This window comes from Pelodiscus sinensis, chromosome 7, assembly GCF_049634645.1.
Source record: "Pelodiscus sinensis isolate JC-2024 chromosome 7, ASM4963464v1, whole genome shotgun sequence".
Taxonomy (NCBI): Eukaryota; Metazoa; Chordata; order Testudines; family Trionychidae; genus Pelodiscus; species Pelodiscus sinensis.
This window is the reverse complement of record NC_134717.1, coordinates 12,327,501-12,350,950: the sequence shown is the minus strand read 5'-3', so window position 1 is coordinate 12,350,950 and position 23,450 is coordinate 12,327,501. Positions and strand designations below refer to the sequence as shown.

The 23,450-nt window shown below is 46.9% G+C and overlaps 1 protein-coding gene across 1 annotated transcript in view; it reads right to left on the bottom strand.

Moving 5' to 3' along the window:
- The window catches only part of SCTR (secretin receptor), a 32,847-nt gene that overhangs the window by 3,930 nt on the left and 5,467 nt on the right, over nt 1–23,450 (bottom strand). The window contains exons 4-10 of the mRNA XM_006137630.4: nt 18,038–18,148; nt 10,551–10,654; nt 10,082–10,179; nt 8,882–9,014; nt 6,239–6,392; nt 6,080–6,140; nt 735–804 (exon numbers count right to left, since the gene is read on the bottom strand). Coding sequence (XP_006137692.2) covers nt 735–804; nt 6,080–6,140; nt 6,239–6,392; nt 8,882–9,014; nt 10,082–10,179; nt 10,551–10,654; nt 18,038–18,148 — 731 coding nt within the window. The remainder of the gene's footprint in view (nt 1–734; nt 805–6,079; nt 6,141–6,238; nt 6,393–8,881; nt 9,015–10,081; nt 10,180–10,550; nt 10,655–18,037; nt 18,149–23,450) is intronic.

Genomic DNA, 23,450 nt, shown 5'->3' with positions numbered 1-23,450 from the left:
ATTTCAGTATACATGAGCCATCTTTAGAGCTGTGTTTTGTGCTGCTGTAGGAGACATTCTCCCTCATTCCTGCATTATACAGTTCATTTTGTTACATTATCGCTGAATTGTTTTACCTTCCTGGAATTTAAACCCCACCCCATCTGGTGTGAATGTAGGTTGTTGCAGTCAATGAAAACAAATGCTAAATGTTCTGAGTGGCTAGCGCAGTTGTCCGGCATTCCATTAATCTTTGTGGGGTCAAAAGAGTTGCATGCATGTAAATGAGAGCAGAATTTGGCTCTGGGTTCATATTTGATGCTAAAAGTGATAGCTATGTGGTCCAAAGCAAGTTGGTTTTGGCATCACTGAGCAAGGCAGTGTCAAAGCCTGTTGTGCTGAAATCTTCAGCCCTTTTGTTCCTCCTCCAGAGCCGCTCATGGATCAGTCCAAAACAAGCTTCCACAAGCCAGTTGAAGTTCATGTGACATCAGCAGGATGTGGAAATCTGATCCCCTTGAAGCTTTTGCTTCTTGGAAGGGAATTCAGAACTTTCCTTGTATCGGTAGCCCTAAGACATTCCTTACAGGCGCTGACTCCTCATAAGCAGAAGTCACGGAGGTTGTATCATGCCAGCTAAGACACATGTTTAAAATCATTTGATAAACAGTTTTAAAACATCTCAAGAGGGTGATCTTTGATTTTGCAACATTTGGGAATGTACTTTGAAAGCACTTGTTACAGAACAGACTTACAAAAATGGATAAGACTACAGGGCCTCTAATGATCCACCAGATAGCAGCGTTGGTATTAATGTCCCAACATCTGTAATAATAAGAAAAGGGAAAAATGTACTTTTTAGATCCCCAAATGCCAACTGCTTTCACATAGGATCTTAATCTCTTAGCTCTACAAAGACCTCTATTTCATTTTTCACACATTTTTCCATTTTCCATTCAGGGCCTGTTCTTGCTCCCTCAGTCATCAGTGGCAAAACTTCAAAGAGGCTAGGTTGCATCTGGAGTAGCCAAATGACACATTGCCCTTAAAATTAAGTACAGTCCTGTTTATCTAAAAGCCTTGGGTGGGGAGGGGACACCTGAAGCCATCAGAGAAATGAGGTTCCGCTGTGCTTAGAAGTCAGCTACAAAGTTGGGCTTTGAAATGGCTGTGCTCCAAGTCTCTTACTGGGGTACAAAAAGAAAATGCCAGCTGGCTTTCAAGGGAGTATCCACTAGATTTGAAAATCCCTTTGTAGACTAACACTGTTTAAAAGGAGTTTAAAATCATTTGATGCATACTGAGTCCCTCAATGCCGTCTGGCAGAGGGCACGTTATACAATAACTCACATCAGGCAAAAAGTCTCAGAGGAGTACCCGTGTAAGTCTGTAACTTTAAAAATGTTAGTCCTGTGGTACCATGGGGTACAACTACACAGCAGGGCAAATTTGAATTAAGCTATGCAACTTCAGCTATGCAACTTCAGCTATGTCAATTGCATAGCTTAAGTTGAAATAGCTTAATTTGGCTTTTGGTGCTGTCTACACAGCAGGAAGTCGAAGGAAGAACACTGTTCCTTTGACTTCGCTTACTCCTCATAAAATGAGGGTGGTAGGAGTCAGAGTAAGAAGTCCTCCAATATGACATTATTTCAAAATAATGGCTTGCTGTGTAGGCATGCACTATGTTATTTCGGAGTAAGTGATGTTATTCTGAAATAATGCTGCTGTGTAGACATACCCTTAGGCTATGTCTACACTGCACTTCTCTTGCACAAAAGCCTAAGCAAATGAAGCACAGATTAGCATATTGCTCTGCTTCATTTGCATAATTAATTAGGGGTCATTTTTGCGCAAGAGGCTTTTGCACAAAAAGGAGCTACGTAGGCAGCTCCTTTTTGCACAAAAACCCCTTCTTGCACAAGAGCCGTTCTTCCTTATTTTTTCAGGCAGAACAGCTCTTGCGCAAGAGGGGGGTTTATTGCAAAAAGGAACCATCTATACAGCTCCTTTTTGCGCAAAAGCCTCTTGCACAAAAACAGCCCCTAATTAATTATGAAAATGAAGTGTGGCAATATGCTAATTCATGCTTCATTTGCATAGGCTTTTGCACAAGAGAGGTGCAGTATAGACGTAGCCTTAGAGACCGCAAATAGGATCATGAGCTTTCATGGGTAAAACCCACAATATCAGGAAGACTCCCTCATTGTTCCAACATGCTATTATCAGAATCTTTTCTAAACAGTGTCATGCAACGTATCATATGCAAACCCATAACCTGCTAGTTATTAATATAATTGCATAGTGTATATAGAGGGGGTTGTATAAAGCACTATGAATGTGTGCCTGAAATATGTTCCTAAAAGATGTTTCACAAGCAGTGCATGAGCCCAATCTGTCTGAGACAAAGGAATATTATTTTGCCTGTTTTCATGTGTCTCCAATGTAAATGTAGCCAAGTAATTTCTCGAAGGACAATGAAAAGTACATCTGCATAGAAAGGAAACAAAGCCATCAAGCTAAATAACCGGGGGCGGGGGAGGAAGAAATACTGCTTATTGATTACAACATGGGATGGAAACTGCAACCCCTTTAAACAGAGACAACAAGTTTTGAGAAACAGAAGAAGAGACTTTTAGGAATCCAATCACTTAGGTGACAAAGGGGAAGCAGCAACCTTAGGCTACATCTACACGCAGCAATATTTTGGGATACCGAAATAGCTGTTCTGCATCTTTTGAGTGTTGTCTTTATTTAAAAATATAGCGGGTTTGCTCTTCCGACATCCCAGTAAACCTCATTTCAGGAGGAGTAATAGTGTTTTGGAATAGCGATTTATTTCAAAATAAGTGCTGTGTAAGTAGCGCCCAATTTCAAAATAAGCTATTTCAAAATAAGAGATGTAACTTGCATAGCTCAAGTTGTGTAGCTTATTTCAAGTGATGGCTGCAGTGGAGACCCGCCTTAGAGCTCATCATCCATTGACCTTCTTTTTTTGACTCTGTCTTCATAGACAAGGTCAGCTCCCAGATTACTGCGCTAGGCAACACAGCATGGGAAGGAGATGGGCAGTCCTCAGTGGAGAAAGAACGGGTTAAGAACTATTTAGAAAAACTAGACATACGCAAATCCATGGGTCCGGATTTAATGCATCCGCGGATACTGAGGGAGTTGGCAAATGTCATTTCAGAGTCTTTGGCCATTATCTTTGAAAACTCATGGAGATCAGGAGAGGTCCCAGATGACTGGAAAAAGGCAAATGTAGTGCCCATCTTTAAAAAAGGAAAGGAGGACAATCCAGGGAACTACAGACCAGTCAGCCTTACCTCAGTCCCTGGAAAAATTATGGAGGGGATCCTTAAAGAATCCATTTTGAAGCACTTGTAAGAGGGGAAAGTGATCAGGAATAATCAACATGGATTCATCAAGGGCAAGTCAGGTCTGATCAGCCTGATTAGATTCTATGATGAGGTAACTGGCTCTGGGGACGTGGGGAAGTCAGTGGATGTGATATACCTTGACTTTAGCAAAACTTTTGATAGGGTCTCCCACAATATTCTAGCCAGCAAGTTAAGGAAATATGGATTGGATAAACAGACTGTAAGGTGGATAGAAAGCTGGCTAGATTGTCGGGCCCACGGGTAGTGATTAGGGTTGCCAGGTAGACCCCTGCTAAAAAACCAGACACTCTTGTCCGGGGGGTGGGGTCCGGCCAGGAGGGGGGTGGGAAGCAGAGCTGACAGGGGACGGGGGGGGACGAAGGCCGCAGGGCTAGATGGAAGGAGAGGGGGCGGGAAGCAGAGCTGGCGGGGCTGGCCGGCAGGAAGAGGGGGTGGGCAGCAGATCTGGGGCGGATCGGGGACCATGGGGCCAGAGGAGAAGAAGGGGGGGCAGAGGAAGGGGGGCAGGAAGCAGACCTGGCGGGAGGGGGGGAGGTGCAGCCACAGGCTGCAGCCGGACTCCTTCTGGCTGCACCCCTGGCAAGCGCTCCCTTTACTTGCCAGTAGAAGCCGGGTGGGGGCAGGGCTGGGAGCCACTCCCCCCGCCTGGCATCTGCTGGCAACCAGAGGCTCCCAGCTGTGAGGCGGGCCGCAATCGGTGCTGGGAGCCTCTGGTCTCATGCAAAAGCCGGGCGGGAGGAGGGTGGCTGGGAGTCCTGGTCCCCGCCCAGCTTTTACACACCACCACAGGGCTCCCAAAGCCAATCGCGCTCCGCCTCCCAGTCGCTCCCCAGGCCTCACCAGGCTTCCCTCTGGTGCCCCGCCGGAAATTCAGAAAATACTGGACATTGCACATGTCCGGTATTTTCTGAATTTTTCTACCGGAGAGACGGTGCAAATACCAGACTGTCTGGTAAAAAAACAGACACCTGACAACCCTAGTAGGCTCTGTCTGGTTGATGGTCAGTTTTAAGCAGAGTGCCCCAAGGATCAATTCTAGGGCCAGTTTTGTTCAACATCTTTATTTATAACCTGGACAAGGGGATAAATTGCACCCTCAGCAAGTTTGCAGATGACACTAAGCTAGGGGGAGAGGTAGATACGTTGGAGGGTAGGAATAGGGTGCAGAGTGACCTAGACAAATTGGAGGATTGGGCCAAAAGAAATCTGATGAGGTTCAACATGGACAAGTGTAGAGTCCTGCACCTGGGACGGAAGAATCACAAGCATTGTTACAGGCTGGGGACCAACTGGCTAAGTAGCAGTTCAGCAGAAAAGGACCTGGGGGTTACAGTGGATGAGAAGCTGGGTATGAGTCAACAGTGGGCCCTTGTAACCAAGCAGGTTAATGGCATATTAGGGTGCATTAGGAGGAGCATTTCCAGCAGCTCTAGAGAAGTGATTATTCTCATTTATTCTGCACTGGTAAGGCCACATCTGGAGTATTGCGTCCTGTTCTGGGCCTCCCACTACAGAAAGGATGTGGACGCATTGGAAAGGGTCCAGTGGAGGGCTACCAAAATGATTAGGGGGCTGGAGCACATGACCTACAAGGAGAAGCTGAGGGATTTGGGCTTATTTAGTCTGCAAAGGGAAGAGTGGGGGGGGGGGGGGGGTTGATAGCAGCCCTCAACTTCCTGGAGGGAGGTTCCAGAAAGGAAGGAAAGAGGCTGTTCTCAGAAGTCGGAAGAAGAGTGCTCTATTTTGAAATTAGTGCTGTATAGATGCTTCCAGTTTCGAAATAAGCTACACAATTGATGTAGCTCAATTTACGTAGCTTATTTTGAGTTAAGCCCTGCTGTGTAGACACCCTGAGTGTCCAGAGAGAGGGGCTGGACACTGGCTGTGGGTGGCTGTGGGCATTATCTTGCACAGAGTAGTGGGGCTGGTGGAAGTCAGGAAGAGAGCCCAGTACTGTGAGAAGGATGCACAGAGACTCCCAAGGCTGCGAGGCAAGTGGCAGTAGAATCCCTTATCAGTCTGGGTGAACCCTTTAAGTGTCAGTTAGTAATCAGGGTTGAAGCAGCTGCACAGCCTTCACACCCTTGTTCCCGGTAAACTGCGCACTTGGGCGGCTACCCAGGAGAGATACAAATGCCACCCAACTGGTTAGCAGGGCACCCACAACCGGCAGCATGTATTTCTAATAGTGGTGCACATCCACATTTACCATGGTGCACGTAACAAAATTTAATCCACGCGTGGATGTAAAAAATGAGAAGGCACATTTCTTGAGACCCTAACTGACCCTCAGCAAGGCCAAGTTTGGTTCACTAGAGTTAAACTGTAACAGCAGAGCCGACAGCCTCTGCGGGCCCCTGAGCAAGGCGGGGGGGCAGATTTATGCTCCTGCAAGGGACATGACTGAAGACGAAAGGAGCAGGGCGGAGGGCAGCTCGGAGTACATGGCACAGCACTCTGGCAGCAATTTAAAGTTCCCAGGACTCTGGCTGTCACCACTACTACTTGAATCACCAGGCCCAGGGACAACTGTCCCCTTTGTCTCCTCTCCCCCCAGCTCCCTACTGTTGGCAGACCTGAACAGTAATAACAGCTGATGAGGCTTTCAATGGGCAAATAACCTATGCAGCTGCCTCTTATACATTTATGTTGCATGTTCCTCTATTGAGTAAAACTTGCATTTAATTAAAATGGCTTACCCTTTATCTTCACATAGGTGCCTGGTGATGGACCATGCTATAACAAATATGGCTGGGGCACCTGCAGTGAAAAATCCAATTACTGTTCTATAATCATCTCATGGATAAATCAATAATCACCCAACCATGATTTTGATGGAAAAAATAAACAAACAGTACCCCATCCCAGGGCGATGAACCACCAGAAGTATTTCCTTTCCGAGAAGAAAGAAACAACCAGAAGGGTATGGAGATACAGTCCCTCCACAAGAAGCCAACTGTAGTTCGCCAGGATGCAGTACTGAAAGAAGATCATGACGAGTTTACACCCAATCTAAGGAAACAAAGATAGTATCATTAGCGTGTGCTGTACCTCCATCTGTCTGCCTGCAGAGATGGAAGAACTTGGATGGACAGTCATTTCTGGCATCCCACACTGACGCAGGTTGGTGGGCTTGGTTCAGGAGTTGACCGGAAAGGAAGGGAGGTCCAGTGGGTAGCGGACTGGAGTAAGATGTGCTCCCTTCCCTGCTCTTTCATAAGATTTTCCTATTCTGGGCTAGTTACTCAGTCTCTCTCCACCCCCCATCATTCAAGCAGGGATAACCTCACAGAGGTGTTTTGAGGATAACTACATTAAAGATTGAGATCGTCAGGCAGTATGGTGATGGGAGCTATATAAGTACCTAAGACAATTGCCAAATGCTGGCACTGCCTGGTCCCTTAATTTGGCAGCCCCAGTAGAGAGACCCAGGATTATATGGATCATGCTATGCAACAGAGCAAAACCTCTTCTCCTCACTGAAGCCCCGGCCCCATAGCTGACAGGTGGTTAGAGCTCCAAGAGTTTGTGGTGGGAAGGCTGAGCTGGGGAGCAGAGGAAGCTCTGACATTCTTTCCATGCTATCTGTTCTCTTGGAAGGGGGAGGGAGTAATGAATCGCTCCACACAGGCCTGGCCAAAGAATTTGCGGGGCCCAGGGCAGCACGCTGACAGCAGGGGCTGGCCAGGCACCTTGGCCCGTACCGCCGCTGGGGGCCTGAATTGCAGTGCAGGGCCCTGAAAGCATGGGACCCAAGGCAGCTGCCTTCCTTGCCTTGCCCTTAGGCCGGACCTGGCTCCAGAGGAGGAAGCGTAAGGCTTCATGCCTCCTTAGACAGCCAAAGATAGGGGGTTCCTTATCTAAGCTAAGGGCAGGCTTTGCATCGTCTAATAGGCACTCCTTTTCCTCTTCCAGGCCACCATCTCCCACCCAGTTACACAGGGTATGTCTACACTGCAAGCGACTTTCGGAATAAACTTTTCTGGAAGATATCTTCCAGAAAAGCTTATTTCAAAATAAAGCATCCACACTACAGCAAAGCCTCAAAATTAGTCTGAGACAGGTTCCTCTAATATGGACACGCTATCTCAATTTAGAGCCCCAGGAGGTATGGGGGAGGAATAACTTTAGAATGGCCTTGGTGAGGAGCTATTTCAACATAACAGGAGTGGAGCGTCTACACACACCCTCTTCCAAAAAACCTTTTTCGGAAGAGGCATTATTCCTCATAGAATGAGGTTTACCAGTGCTGGAAAAAGCCCTTCGTTATTTCGATTTTCTTTTGAAAGAATGCAATTACTGTGTGGATGCTAGTATTGTTTTTCCAGAATAACGGCCGTTATTCCAGAAAAACAGTGCCGTGTTGATGCACCCACACACAGAGGAGCTTGTGTAAGGTTCAGCCTGGAAGGTGAAATCCTGGCTTAGTCGAAACCAATGGCAAAACTCGCTTTGACTTCCGTGGAGCCAGGATATCCCCCCGAATTCTCAGAGCACTTCCCCCATCCATTTGGATTCTTCCTTGAGAGAAGGGTGGGGGGAACCCTCAAGGTCTAGCTAAACTTTGTAAAGAATTTCAGTATGACCACCGTTAACAGAAAGTGACAGGAGGGAGCGAGAGGGGTGCCTTAATAAGAAAAGACAGCACTGGCTTCTCCAGTAACGCTCTACGGTAAGGAAAGGTCAAGGACGCAGCAGCGGCACTGGCTCACAGACTGCCTTGTTGGAATTCCAATGGAAGGGTGGGGACCTGAGGATGCTGGAAGTCTGGAGTTAACCAGGGGTGGATGAAGATGGGGGCTTTAGTGGCTGCAGCGAAGGGCTGTAGGCTAAAAGGGGCCAGCTAAGGAGTTTTTAGTGTGCTGTAGCCCATAAAGCCCTGGGTTCCTGTCCAGCCTTCCTGGCATTGGGGGCAGGGAGGCGGCTCCATGCACTGCCATTCATCCCCTCCCGCATTGGAGTCGCATCACCAGGAGCACTGGGAATCATGGCCAATGGGAGCTGCGGGGGGCAGTGTGGGAAAACAGAGCCCTCTGTTCCCCCCACCAAACAAGTTAAAACCCCACTTCCCAACCCCACGTAAATGCCCTACCCTCCAACCCCCTATCCCAGCCACCTTCTGCACCAGAACTCCCCCCCAAACCCTATATCCCAGCCCTCTGCCCCACACCCTAGCTACCTCCTAGACCCCAAACCTGAGCCCCCTCCTGCACTCTAACTCCTATCCAGACTCTGCATCCCCACCCCAATTTTCTGACCTGAGTCTACTCCCACACTCCAAACCTCTTGGTCCCAGCCTGCAGCCCCCTCCTATTATACACCAGCCCTCCAGAGTTAGCACCTCCAGTTGTAGCCCTCACCCCTTCCCACACCTATCCTCCTGCCTCAACCCGCAGCCCTGCCGACTGAACTCCTCATTTTGGCCCCATCCCAGAGCCTAGGGGCCCCACAAAATCTAATAGCCCTGGGCTCCAGAATAGTTAATCCGACCCTGTGTTTACCTTGTGTGCCCCGCAGTAGTTAACGTCCTCAGAAGAAAATAAGATGGCGTCTTTGATTAAGTTTGACAAGGCTCGGAAAATGAAGGATGTAAATAGATGCATGTGGATGTAGTTCCTCGTACAACGGAGTCTTCTGAACCCAAAAGAGAGAAATCTCATGAAGTTATGTTTCTAGATCTAATCAGGTTTCAAAAAAGACCTAGACTCCCAGGGCCTAGAGATTCAAAGTGTAACAGATTCAACTCAGCCCTTTATCCTTCAAATGCCATGTAATGTTACATGGCATTTGAAGGATAATCAGTGTTAATGCCATGTCATTTACCCGTCCCAAGGGATTCTTGTAGAGAAGATCTGAAAAAACCATGTTCCGTCTGCTCTTCATGCACAGGGCACTGCTATAAAAGCTGAGGGTTTGTAGTAACTGCTCTGGCCAAAATTTCCCTTCCCTGCACATTCTGCACTGTGATGTACCCCAGGCTATAGTCTCCTACCCACGGCTGGTTGCACATCAGTGGTGCTGTCTGGATTCTGGATTTGTACCTGCAAACCCACTATGTGCTGCGTCCCACTGGCAGCCAATGAGTGCCTGGAGAGCTTGTGAACTTAGGATGGACTGTAGTTTGCAAAGCATTTGGGGTTCCTGTGGCATTTTACTAATACATTATTTTTGATAAAAGAAGTTTATTTGGTTGAATAACCAACAAAATCAAGCCTCCAGCAAGCATAAATTATACATGCCCAGGACTCAAATACGTACTCTGTCCCGCTGGTATAAAACTGAAATACTGTCCTGCAGCCAATGCAGGACTCCAGATTTACTGGGGTGAAAAACTGACCAGAATTTGGCCCAACCAATGCATTTGAAAAAGGAAATTTAGCCTGAATAGCAAAGAAAAAACTCCCTTCTGGCAAGAACTATTAAAATGTGAGTCAGTCGCATAAGGGAAACACGTGGTGGCCGTGCCAGCCTTGGAAACCAGCCTGGTAAAAACACAGAAAAAACATGCCACAGGACAGCATCCTCTCTGAATAGGGGATGGACTAGTGACCCGAGCTCATTTCCAGCTCTGATTTCTATAACAGTTTTGAAAATGTCACCATTTCGATTAATCTGAAAACGAACAATGGAATATGGGGCTTGTATGAGTCAATCAGCCATTCTGAACAGATGCAAACAAAGAGCATAGAACCTCCCCTCACCTAAATGCGGCCAGGATTCCTAAGGCTATTGTCAGAGTCCCAAGGGAGGTGCTGTATCCAACTGTGTACATAGTCTTCAGCTTCAGGAAGTAGACACGCTGTAAAGGGATGTACGTTTTAATCTTCACTTTAAATTTTAAAGAGTTCCTGGAAATGAGCCCATTTTGACATGCTAAGAGAAGGGCAACCACTTTCATTCTTTGTCTTGTGTCACATACCTATTTATTCATAAACACGGGTATTCTGCTTTTGGGGAAGGAGTGTGATTCGCAAACCGAAGGATCTTCTGGGACAGATGGATAGACAGACAGAGGGACACACCGAAACCCCGCCTGACTCCCAGTCTCACATTTGAACTGCAAACACTATCCGTTCCCAATGTGACTAGTTTGGAATCACTCCCTGCTCCCCAAGATCATTGTTTCATGATGCAACAAACTGTCACTTACAAACAATAAATCAGACTCACTCTCTCTTCATTGGCAGTGTCGTTCACATCATAGCCACAAGCCACATCGGGTCTCGGGAAGGTTTCTGACCAACCTTCACTGGTGCAGTTTCGATACACAAAACCTGTATGGTAGCAGCAGTAACAAAGCAAGATGTAATGCATGTGCAACCCAAACACCTACTGGACATGGTTTGCTGTCCCCTCTAGTGACATTGAGACCACTTACAGAGAAAAATGCAGGACTATGTAGCACTTTAAAGACTAACAAGATGGTTTATTAGGTGATGAGCTTTCGTGGGCCAGACCCACTTCCTCAGATCAAATAGTGGAAGAAAATAGACACAACCATATATACCAAAGGATACAATTAAAAAAATGAACACATATGAAAAGGACAAATCACAACAGAGAAAAAGAATGAGTTTGTGTTACACTCTTAGCTGAGCGCCACATTGGCTTTTAGCTCAAACTGTAGAGGCTTAAGCACTAAGCTCCAGAAGTCCCAGGTTTGGTTCCACCTGTTGGTGTTACACAAGGATGAGTATCCCACCTGCCAATCAGTAACAAGCAAATAGCTGTTTCCTAACAGCATGCAGAATAGTTCCCTTCTCAGAGAGCAGACAGTACAATAGAGATGACATTCACTTAGTATGTATCTACGCTGCACCTTGAGCTCGGAATAAGATTCGCAATTTGAGCTACGCAAATTTCGTATCTAATTTCAAAATAGCTTATTTCTGCATAGCGCCAAATTTTGAAATAAACTGCTGTTCCAAAACGTCCCTTATGCCTCGTGGAATGAGGGTTACAGGGACATCAGAATAGCAAACCTGTTATTTTTAAATCTATTTAAAAGGCTCGTTTAAAAGTCGCGGAATTGGTATTTCGGGATAGCTCCAGTATCCCGAAATAGCACCGCAGTCTAGACATAGCCTTAGGAGTGGGAGCACCTTTTGAATGTAGCTTGTGGCTGAACAAAAGCAAAATGAATCAACTAAGTGTCTAGCAGGGCTAGAAGCCTCCTCCAAAGCCCAGTGAAGTCAATGGAAGACTCCTGCATTAATGAAGTTAATGGGCGTTATGCTACCTCAGTGGGTGGTAGCCGGGGCCCTACAGCCCAATAATGTTTTGTCTATGGGCTATATGGGAGACTGCTCTGCATGTGTGTCTGTAACTCACACACTTTCTGGGTGTGGTGTACTGTCCCACCTAGTGGCACTGTCCGAAACCACTTATAGAGAGAAAGAATGAGTGAGCCCTGGCCTTAACTGAGAGCCAGCTGGCTCTTAGCTCAAGCACTACAGGCTCATGCACTAAGCTCCAGAGGGCCCAAGTTTGGTTCTGCCAGTGGCATTGCTTGGCTGTGGTATTTTAACAGTTCCTCAGCCATGGACATTGACTCTGGAGTTCAGGGACCAAGTCTGTTAACCTTTAGGGGCCCAGTGCAAAGCCATCACTCTGCAGGCATTTTCCTGTGGGTGGGTGGGTGGGTGGGTGAGTGGGAGAGACTTGCTGTGCATAATGCATGCATTTATTGATGATGCGGCTAGTTAATCATATTGAAATTTGCCCTGTGTAATTTGGGTGGTTCTTATGATATGCTTCACACGTGCCGGGACAGATATGATGGGTGTATTTTATTAATTGAAACATAAATAAGCAAAGCTGTTCCGTACATCTGGTGCTTGCTGGTTCGTATTCCAGGAAAAAGCAAATCTGTGACTCATGGCACCGAAGCTTCATTCCCTAGAGAAGTTTAACATTTTTGTGGAAGATTCCTAGCTCAGGTATCTGACTGCTTATATCTGTCTGACAAGAGGACAAGCTGTCTGATTATCAGCAGTTAGGGAGCTAAAAACTGATGGATTCTAGTATTTTCCATAAAGCAGTCTTGCTTAGCTACAAGAAGAGCACAAAGTCCTGTTTCCCTGAATACAGGAGAAACCAGAACCAAGAGGAGCAATCTCCTCCTAGCTTTCAGCCCCAAGCCTCTGTACTCAACAGATTCAAAAGTGCTCATTTTCTCTCTCCGTCTCTAGCCCCAGCCTCTTTCATGGTGACACCACATTTATCAGCTGCTGCTAGTCTCCTCCTGCCTGATTCTAGCTTTCTCACGCCTGGCCTGTGCCTTTCTCTCTGTGTTTTGTCTGCTCTCCATTTCCATCTGTTCTCTCACACACCTAGTCATGATACCCCATGGAATCTGCCAACCAGGTTTTAGGTGTGGCCCCTAAAGTGTTTTTACAACTATCTTGAGCGAAGGGCGTGTTCAAACATCAGTTTGGAAAAGGTTTTAACTCAGCCCATACCAAGTTTTCACCCAACTCAGAAGTAGTACAAACAGTGCCTCCAGGCGGAGGGCTCTGTTCGGTCTGTATGAAATCGTTGCTGTGATTTTTAAGTGAAGGCTGATCTCTTCTTTTAAAAACACAGTGGTCAGTGTGTGTATTTAAAGGGAGGCATAAGGGAAATAACATCTGATTTGTGTGCTTGTGCACCAGCAGAAAGGGAGAGCTTAGACCTGTGGAATTATAACATGGGAGCAAATCCTTCTTACCTGAGTGGAAGACCAGCACATGACTGATTATATTACCAGTCTGTTGAGCAACATGCTGCCAGAAAGAACTCAGCGTACACTCTGAAGCATGAAACCCAGAAATGCTGCTCAGTAGTTTTTCCCGAGGACACGTTTACACAGCAGGGCTAAACTTGAAATAAGATATGCAATTTGAGCTACACTAATTGAGTAGTTTAAGCTGAAATAGCTTATTTTGAATTTGGGAATGTCTACATAGCACTTATTTCGGAATAGAGCACTCTTCCCCCGACTTCCCTTAATCCTCATCAGAGGAGGGTTACAGGAGTCAGAGTAAGATGTCCTCCTGCTTGTGTATACAAGTGCACTTTGTTATTTTGAAATAACGTCAGTTATTCGGAAAAAACGGTGCTGTGTAGACGTACCTCTGGTGAGCATGCATAGCATATGTACGGATTGTCCATGTGGTAAATCTCAGTGGGGCTGGGATTTGCAACATAACCAGAAGCATGGAATTTTTACACCTAGGATTTCTAGAGAAACTAATCACCCACTGAATGTGGTTAAGTGTATTGATGTCATGGGCTTAAACTTGTCTTAGGCACCTCACAGGACAAGTAATAAATCCTGGTTTGGGCCTAGACAAACTACAAGCCAGAGCAGATCATTGGAGAAAAGTAACTCTGACTAGTTGCTACTATGTCTATCTGAATCCATGCTGAAGAGGAAGTATTTTTATAATGAAATAAAGCCTGGGGCTACACTGCAGAGATTTTAAAAAAAACAAAACACTTTTTTTGAATTTGAAAAAAAATATCGAAAGAACAGAGGGTATGTCTACACTACAAAGTTAATTCGAATTAAAAGACGTTAGTTCGAATTAACTTTGATAGGAGCTACACATGCAATCCGCTAGTTCGAACTTAATTCGAACTAGCGGCGTGCTTAATTCGAATTAGGTAAACCTCATGCTACGAGAACTAACTCCTAGTTCGAATTAACTAGTTCGAATTAAGGGCTGTGTAGCCACTTAATTCGAACTAGTGGGAGGCTAGCCCTCCCCAGCTTTCCCTGGTGGCCACTCTGGGCACCACCAGGGAAACTCTTCTGCCCCCCTCCCAGCCCCGGACCCCTTAAAGAGGCACAGGCTGGCTACGGTGCCCGTGCCAGGTGCAAGCCTGCCAGCACCCAGCCAGCAGACCCTGCACCTGGCATGGCTCGAGCCAGCCACCCGCTGCCACCCAGCCCTCTGCCTCTTCCCAGGACCAGGCTGGCGGCTCTCAGGAGCCTGGCCAGGACCGCAGGAGGCAGGCGCCCACCTGGTCTAGTGCGGACATCGTGGACCTCGTCCACGACCTCCGCACTAGGCACAGGAAAGTGGCCGTCTAGGGCAGGATAGCTGCCAGCCTGGCCACCCAGGAGCAGGTTTGCATGAAAATCAGGGTGGTCCAGTGAGACCCCCGACCCTGAGCCCTGAACTTAGAATGGCTGTCCTGGGTCAGACGAAAGGTCCATCTAGCCGAGTAGCCTGTCTGCCAACAGCGGCCAACACTAGGTACCCTGGAGGGGATGAACTGAAGACAACGACCAAGCCATTTGTCTCGTGCCATCCATCTCCAGCCTTCCACAAACAGAAGCCAGGGACACCATTTCTACCCCCTGGCTAATACCACTCCATGGACCCAACCTCCATGACTTTATCTCACTTCTCTTTAAACTCTGTTCTAGTTCTAGCCTTCAGAGCCTCCTGCAGCAAGGAGTTCCACAGGTTGACTATTTGCTTTGTGAAGAAGAACTTTCTGTTATTAGTTTGAAGCCTGCTACCCATTCCTTTCCTTTGGTGTCCTCTAGTCCTTCTATTATGGGAACTAATGAAGAACTGTTCTTTATGCACCCTCTGCACACCACTCATGCTTTTATAGACCTCTATCATATCCCCCCCTCAGTCTCCTCTTCTCTAAGCTGAAAAGTCCCAGTCTCTTTATCCTCTCTTCATATGGGACCTGTTCCAAACCTCTGATCATTTTAGTTGCCCTCCCCTCTCCCACTCTCTCTCTTCCCCTCTCCCACCTCCTTTTCCCAGTCTCCCCCAGTTTTGTTCAATAAAGAGAGTTTCTATTTTTGAACACACGTGTCCTTTATTTTGTACATCAGGAAGGGGGCTAGGGAGGGGTAAGTGGAAGGAGGTGAGGGAGGAATGGGGTATGAGCCCCCGATGGGGAGGACTGGGGTGGCTCTGTGGGCTCCTCGGGGTGGAAGCTCTCCTGCAGCCCCCCGATTGACTCCCCCCCGGATGGCAGCCTGAGGCAAGTGCAGCCAGGCTGATGGCTGAGTGCTGTGATGTGCCAAGTGTGGGCACTCAGGGCACTCCAAGCCAGGACTGCTTTGCAAGCGGGGCACCCCTGAGAACTGTCTGTCCGGGGTGGGGGTCGGGTCCCTTTAAGCACAGCCCTCGGCTAGCCTGAGACAGCAGCTCCACGCTCTAAGTCCAATCTGATGCCCTGCTGGCACTGCTTCCGGCCATCCTTACCTCGGTTCAGGGTCCACTCAGTGTGGACATGCTAGTTCGAATTAGAAAAATGCTAATTCGAACTAGTTTTTAAGTCTGGATGTGCTAATTCGAATTAGCTTAGTTCGAATTAACTAATTCGAACTAAGTTAGTTCAAATTAGCGCTGTAGTGTAGACATACCCAGAGGGGTTTTTCTGACATTAGTAAACCTCTTTCTACAAGGAAGAAGCCTTTTTCCAAAAGAGCTCTGCCGGAAAAAGGCGTGTGTGGACAGGGAAGGGGAGTTCTTTCAAAAGAAGAGAAAAGAGGAAAAAGCACAGGTGCCTTGGTGGCCATTCCGTCCATAGTAATCACTGCTTACATATGATAGTGTCCATTCAGTGTGGATGCTGTCTTTCGAAAAAGCAGACGGTTTTTTCGATGTGCTTTTGCTATGTAGACGCTCTCTTTCGGAAGAAGTTTTTTCGGAAGATCTCTTCCAGAAAGGCTTTTTCCGAAAGAAGCCTGCAGTCTAGACATAGCCTGGGTAATAGCAACAGCCATGGAACATCTGTCAGCAGGAACTACCACTGTCTACCAATCCAGAGACATGGGGTAAAACACTGGCCATACGGAATCAAACTCCCAGTGACTTCATTGTGGGTGAAATCCTGGCCACGGATGCCAACCTTATCAGCAACCTTGCTCAGTTGCTTATAAAACCTGTTAGGGATGATCTAGATGTTGTTTGGTCCTGCCATGAGGGGAGGGGACTGGACTTGATGACCTCTCCAGGTTCCTTCCAGTTCTATGGGTCTATGAGACTCAACATTCAGATCTAGATCTGACCTTCACTGATCGGACATTTGGGTCCTGACTTTCATTTCAGCTTATTACACAGGTGGGGGATCAGCCAAGATGTTTGTGGTGCAGATGCAATTGTCGATCCCAGGACTCAGGAATATTTAGATCAAGGCAAGGGAGCAGATAGCCTGCTTGGCTCCTGGGCAAGTTGGGGGAGGGAGAGGCAGCTCTGCACTCCCAGAAGGGCCGGTACCTTGGACAGAAGGGTGGGGCTGAGAGAAGCCAGCCCTCCATGCCACACTGTGTGTGGCACGCCCCTCCCCAACCCTCAGAGCCACACGGAGCACATGGCACAGCACTCCAGCAGCAGAGAGCCCCAAGCCCTTTTGAGTTGCCAGGTCCCAGGGCAACTGTTTCCCTTCCCCTCCTCCCCTCCCCTCCCCCCCCCCCCCGTCCATAGACCTCTTCCCACCACCCCATTGACAGGCCTAGATCAGGGTTTTGGTTCAAATCCATCTGTTTCCCTAAATTGTGGTTCTTTTGTATTTGTGACTACGAGTATTCTTTGTAGCTAAGTGGTGTGGAGAGCAAAGTTTTGGCAGTTGTTTTTCCTGTGTATATTTGGTTTCCCCCTAAAATTGCATGAGACAAGACAGTCAGCATTGTAAAGGTTTCAATGTATGAAGCACAAACAAGTCCCAGTATATGTAGTACAACAGAATGCAGCTACACTGGAAATAAACTGTTGATGGTTTCAACCCCAAACGGGTCATGAACAAATTTTAATGCTAGTGAACATTGTCTTGTGATTCTGTTTTGAACCCACTCAGTTTGATCATTGCTTATTATGAATGACTCACTACAACTCAGACTCTGTGTATATGAAGGGCAAATTAAGTTTAGAGTTGCTAGAGTTACGGTTTTCCTTTCCTTCAGATAGCAGAATGCACCCATGATTTCAGATAGCATCCTTTGGCTATACGACCTCTGTTCCACTTCAATCACCATCCAACTTTGATATGTATGCTACTGTTTTCTTCTGGAGAGACTAAATATGAGACCTTCTCAAGTGTTAGCAGCTCCCTCTAGTGGCTGAATTAGTAGCTGTGTTTCACTTAACTTGTGGTTTTGCAACCAAAAATCATCATGAGTAGGGCTGGCTGGAAAATGGTTTTCCAATCCAATATTTTTTCAATCTATCAAAAGACTTTCCCCATCCTGAATTGAGATGAAAATTTGAAATATTTTCCAAACTGAAATCCTACCTCCCCAATCAGTTTGAGTCAATTGAAACATGTTGTTTTGAAAATTTCAAGCATTTTGTTCCAATTTCAATCTCTTTACTTAAAAAAATAGGTACAAAATAAGTTATATTTTCAAATGACAAGTCATTTTAAAATAAAAATACCCAAGAACTATTCTTCATTTTTCTCTGAGCCACAATTAAAAAAAGAATAGTTTTATTTTTAGTCCATTTCATTTTCAAGCTCCCCTGCACTACTACAATGATGAAAATATTCAGGCTGCAAACACCACAGAATTATGGTAACCTGCCTTTAAAAAAATTGAAACTTTTTTTTTCTCGGTTTAGGTTTTCTAAAAACAAACTCTAACCAGAAAGTGGCCCTTTAAAATCACACGCAGCTTAAAGGCGGCTTTAATTACTTTATTTTACCTTTTTTCCCAGTAAGCATCTGGAAGAATTCTGGACAATGAGCATTGACAGTCTGTCCAACTGAAGAAGATGGCCAGCAGTTCATGTTATCCCACATTCCAGCACATCTACCTAAGATATAAGAACAAAAGCATCGTAGAACATACTCCCTGGGCATCTTCAGAGAACAAAAACACTAAATCATCTTAAAGTGTGAAGAATCTTTAATCCTGCTCCCATTGACGACAAGGATGTTTTCCTCCTATAGCCAATGGCGGATATAGGACAGGGTGAGCGGGGCGGGTGCCCTAGGCCCCGCGCTTCAAAAGGCCCCTCGCCAGCCCCGCTCACCCTGCCCTATATCCGCCGCTGCTGCCCTTACCTGCTGGAGCCGCCTCCACCACTGCCCTTCGCTGCGTGTCTGCGAGCAGCTCCACTAAGCCGTGGCATGCGCCCGGCAGTGGCTTGTTGCCATGGTGCCCAGGTATCCCGCTGCTCCACCCTCCTGCCCCACCCAGAGAGAGGCTGGGGGTGGCGCGGTCTCTCCTCCGGGGGAGCCCAGATCCCTTTCTCGCCATGCCCAGGGGCAGAGTGACCCGCCCGCCAGGGAGACCCCGTCTCCTCTCGCCAGTCCCTACCTCCCCCAACTTGTGGGCGCAGCGCAATCCAGATCCAAAGACAGTGGACATGCCACCCCCCGGTCCCTGGGAGCAGGGGGAGTTGCCAGCTGCCCCCGCCCAGCCAGGAGCTGTTCGAGAGGCTGAAATGGTCATTTTTGCCTGTCTGATGAGTCAGACACCCCTGCCCGCTGGTCCTCCCTATGGCCCATCTGTGCGCCATCCTCCACGTAGCCACACCCTGCCTTCCCCCCAACCCAAGTGCCCACACACTGCCTGCCTCCCAAGTCCCAACACCCACACGTTGCCTGCCTCCTAAACCCAGCACCCACACACTGCCTGTCCCCCCTCAATCCCAACACCTAATGCTTCCTGGCCCTGCAAGTCCCAACAGCCACATGCTGCCTCCCCCCAACACCCAATGCTGCCTGCCCCCCCAAGCTCCAACACCCACACGCCCCCTGTACCCTCCCCAAGTCTCAACACCCACACTCCACCTGGCCCCCGCAAGTCCCAATGCTTCCTGGCTGCCCAACACCCAATGCTCCCTGGCAAAAACCAGCCATGGGCAGCCAAAGAGAATCGACTGTGAGCCAGGAGCGTTTTGTAGGTCTTTCGATTATATCGATTGAAAACGACCTGTGTAAGGAAATGGACTTTATGACACAATTGAAGAATGTGCTGCCAAAAGAGCTAGACAGCTAGAATAGACTTAAATACAAATGAAAATGTTTAATTATTAATGCAGAATTTTGTTTAAAAATGAACTACAATATAATTAAAATAAAAATTATCCCACTAAACTAAGTTCCTATCAAATTTATCCAATTCACATGTACTATGAAAATAGCCTTCAATTTGAGCATTTGATGCCTTTTTGCTACTTTTTCTCCAAAGGGGGCCCCGCAAAATTGTGCTGCCCTGGGCCCTGCAAAACTCTCATCCGCCCCTGCCTATAGCGATGGGACTCCTTTGGACAGCTTCATCAGGATGAGGAAGATCTGGGGCCTGATTCGAAAGCACAGAGAAGTCAAAGGGAGTCTTTCCATTGATTTCAATGTGTTTGGGATCATGTTTTTGGCCCATACTCCTCTATCACAAGAACTGTTTAATGATCTGGAAAGATGAAAGTAACCAGTTCTGAATTTTTTGGCGTCACCTCAGCCTTTCTAAAGCTGTCATTGGGAAAGCATCTAGTCTGTTACTTAGAGTACTTTTAGACTGCAAGGCTATTTTGTGATTCTGGAGGTATCCCGAAATAGCTACCCCACGTCCAAGGAACATGTCCGCTATTTTGAAATAATTTTCTAAATATGGGATGCACTATTTTGGCATCCCTGTAAACCTTGTTCCATGAAGAATTAGGGTATGTCTACACTACAGCATTAATTCGAACTAAGCTAATTCGAATTAGTGCAGCTAGACTTAAAAACTAGTTTGAATTAGCGTTTTGCTAATTCGAACTAGCATGTCCACACTGAGTGGACCCTGAACCGAGGTTAAGGATGGCCGGAACCAGTGCCGTCAGGGCATCAGAATAGGACTTAGAGTGTGGAACTGCTGTCTCAGGCTAGCCGAGGGCTGTGCTTAAAGGGTCCCGACCCCCACCCCGGACAGACAGTTCGCAGGGGTTCCCCGCTTGCAAAGCCGTCCTGGCTTGGAGTACCCTGAGTGCCCACACTCGGCACATGACAGCACTCGGCCATCAGCCTGGCTGCACTTGCCGCAGGCTGCCATCCGGGGGGGGGGGGGGGGGGGGGTCATTCGAGGAGCTGCAAGAGAGCTTCCCCAGAGCCACCCCAGTCCTCCTCTTCGGGGACTCGTACCCCATTCCTCCCTCACCTACTTCCACTTACCCCTCCCTAGCCCCCCTTCCTTATGTACAAAATAAAGAAAACATGTGGTCAAAAATAGAACAGAGTTTAAAGAGAAGTGAGATAAAGTCATGGAGGTTTGGTCCATGGAGTGGTATTAGCCAGGGGGTAGAAATGGTGTCCCTGCCCTCTGTTTGAGGAAGGCTGGAGATGGATGGCACAAGACAAATGGCTTGGTCATTGTCTTCGGTCCATCCCCTCCAGGGTACCTAGTGTTGGCTGCTATCAGCAGACAGGCTACTCGGCTAGATGGACCTTTCGTCTGACCCAGTACTGCCATTCTAAGCTCAGGGCTCAGGGTCGGGGGTCTCACTGGACCACCTTGATTTTCATGCAAACCTGCTCCTGGGTGGCCAGGCTGGCAGCTATCCTGCCCTAGACGGCCACTTTCTTGTGCCTAGTGCGGAGGTTGTGGATGAGGTCCATGATATCCGCACTAGACCAGGCAGGTGCCCGCCTCTTGCAGCCCCAGGCAGGCTCCCGGGAGCCGCCAGCCTGGTCCCGGGAAGAGGCGGAGGGCTGGGTGGCAGCGAGTAGCTGGCTCGAGCCATGCCAGGTGCAGGGTCTGCTGGCTGGGTGCTGGCCTGCTTGCACCTGGCACGGGCACCGTAAGCAGTTCGTGCCCCTTTAAGGGTTCCGGGGCCGGGAGGGGGGCAGACGAGTTTCCCTGGTGGTGCCCAGAGTGGCCACCAGGGAAAGCTGGGGAGGGCTAGCCTCCCGCTAGTTCGAATTAAGTGGCTACACAGCCCTTAATTCGAACTAGTTAATTCGAACTAGGCGTTAGTCCTCGTGGAATGAGGTTTACCTAGTTCGAATTAAGCACTCCGCTAGTTCGAATTAAGTTCGAACTAGAGGTTTGCATGTGTAGCACCTATCAAAGTTAATTCGAACTAACATCTGTTAGTTCGAATTAACTTTGTAGTGTAGACATACCCTAAGGGCTTTATTAAAATAGTGCTTTTTTTCGAAATTTGGTGCTGTGTAGATGTGCTAAATTTCGAAATAGCCTATTTCAAAATAAAATCGAAATAAGATACGCAATTTGCATAGCACAAATTGCATATCTTATTTCTATTTTAGAGTGAAGTCTAGACAAGGTACCTCTAAATACCAGATTTCATTTATATGCACAGAAATACAAACCTTGACTAATATGTTACACAGATACAAAATTATATTACAGAAAAAGCAGGAAGATACTGTACTGATGCCATATTTGTACAAATGTAATTGCTGATTGCAACTTCAACACCTCATTCAATACAGTTGAGATTCTACTAGAGTGAATAATGTTAATGTACAGTATTCCGGGCTCAGCTGTTGGTCCCGATTGTTTTACTGCTGTACGAGATCAAAATTTAATTTAGCTAGTCTAGAAAAGTAATTATTGTCATTATAAAGGAACAGATTTACACCAGCTAGTCACAAGTTAGGGGGAAAACATTATTCTCTCCCAAATGTTAGTCAAATTTGACAGGGTGATGACTAAAGACATTATTCCTTGCACAAGCTACACTTTTGAGACTACTGTGTGAGCTTACTTTCCCACCTAATAGCTCAGTTTGAGGCCCCACCTTTGACCCATTACTGATTTGAAATCCCACTGTAATGTATTCAGTAATGTAACTGTTGTGACTTTTTTTCTGTTCTGCACCTTTTACTCACTAAGGCCTCTGCACTCTACAATGACTGGCAGACAGTTTGCATGCACTGTTAGCAAAGACATACACCCCTTTCACTCTCTTTCTCTCTCTCCCTCCCTCCCCTATGGACAATTTACTTTTGTTCTTTCTTGTTTTGTTGCTCTCTTCATTTAAGCAGAAGTTATTCAGATTGATATTTCCTGTTTTGCTATCTGTGTATGGAGAAAGGTTGCGCTTGCCTTCACTCAGTTACATTCATTTGAGCAACCCTTCTCTGTCACCCCACCCCACATTTTGTCTAATAGGCTGAGAAACAAGGCCGCTGGCGCGATGCTGCATTTGCAGACTAAGGGTTCAATCCTGCAAGTTGCTGAACACTATGTAGAATGTGTTCAATGGGGCTGGCTGACAAACAAGAATTGCATTTTGTGAAACATTTCAAGGATTCAAAATCTGTTTTTGTTTTATGATGCAGCATGAAAATGAGATTTAAAATGAAATGTGTTTGCGAGAGAAGTGCTTGGCATTTTCTATACAGTGTTTAGTTATAGTACCTTGCAGGATCAGCCACCATCAGACCAGCGCACAGATCTAAAGTCCAGAAATGCTTTTGTCATTTTTCAATTGATTTCTTCCTGGGTAACAGGGATCATGTTTAGAAAAAAGTAGCTTACTTGTTGGCAATGGCTTTCAGCTCTCGTAAATGCCTCTGCTTGAGTGTTTACCTAATCTGGCAACTGTTATTTCTAAGCTATATAATTTAACTACTGTAGTTCGCTTTAACCATACATTAACCCCAAGGATGTTTATGTTGAGCTCTGCTGTGCTGTCTGGGTTTAAAAGGTCTGTATCAACAGAGCTGGTTAAAAATTTGTAAAACAGATTATGATGTTAACGCATTCATTTCACAAAGTACAATATCAATTTAAATACCAGCAAGTCTGTGATATTGGGAGATGCTTTTCTCCAGGGATGTCGGGGGGGACAGAACAAACATATTTGCTGCTACCTTTGCCCTTGGACATATATAGTCAGATTCCCGTGTGGCACGAAGCTGTTGGAATCTAGTTGTCACTGGTGAGCTGAGAAGTGCCTCCGAAAAGCAGTATCTCACAGCTGTTGTAAAGCTCCTGAGACAACAACCCATCCCTACCCCTGTGTAGGAAGCATGTCATAGTGAGCATAAAGCGCAGCGGAATCCTGCTGAGTCTCAGCTGCTGGTATGTGGTCTCCCTGGGACAATAGCCAGCTAACAAAAATTAGAGCAGCCTCTAAACTGCTCTGAATTATGCCAGAAGGA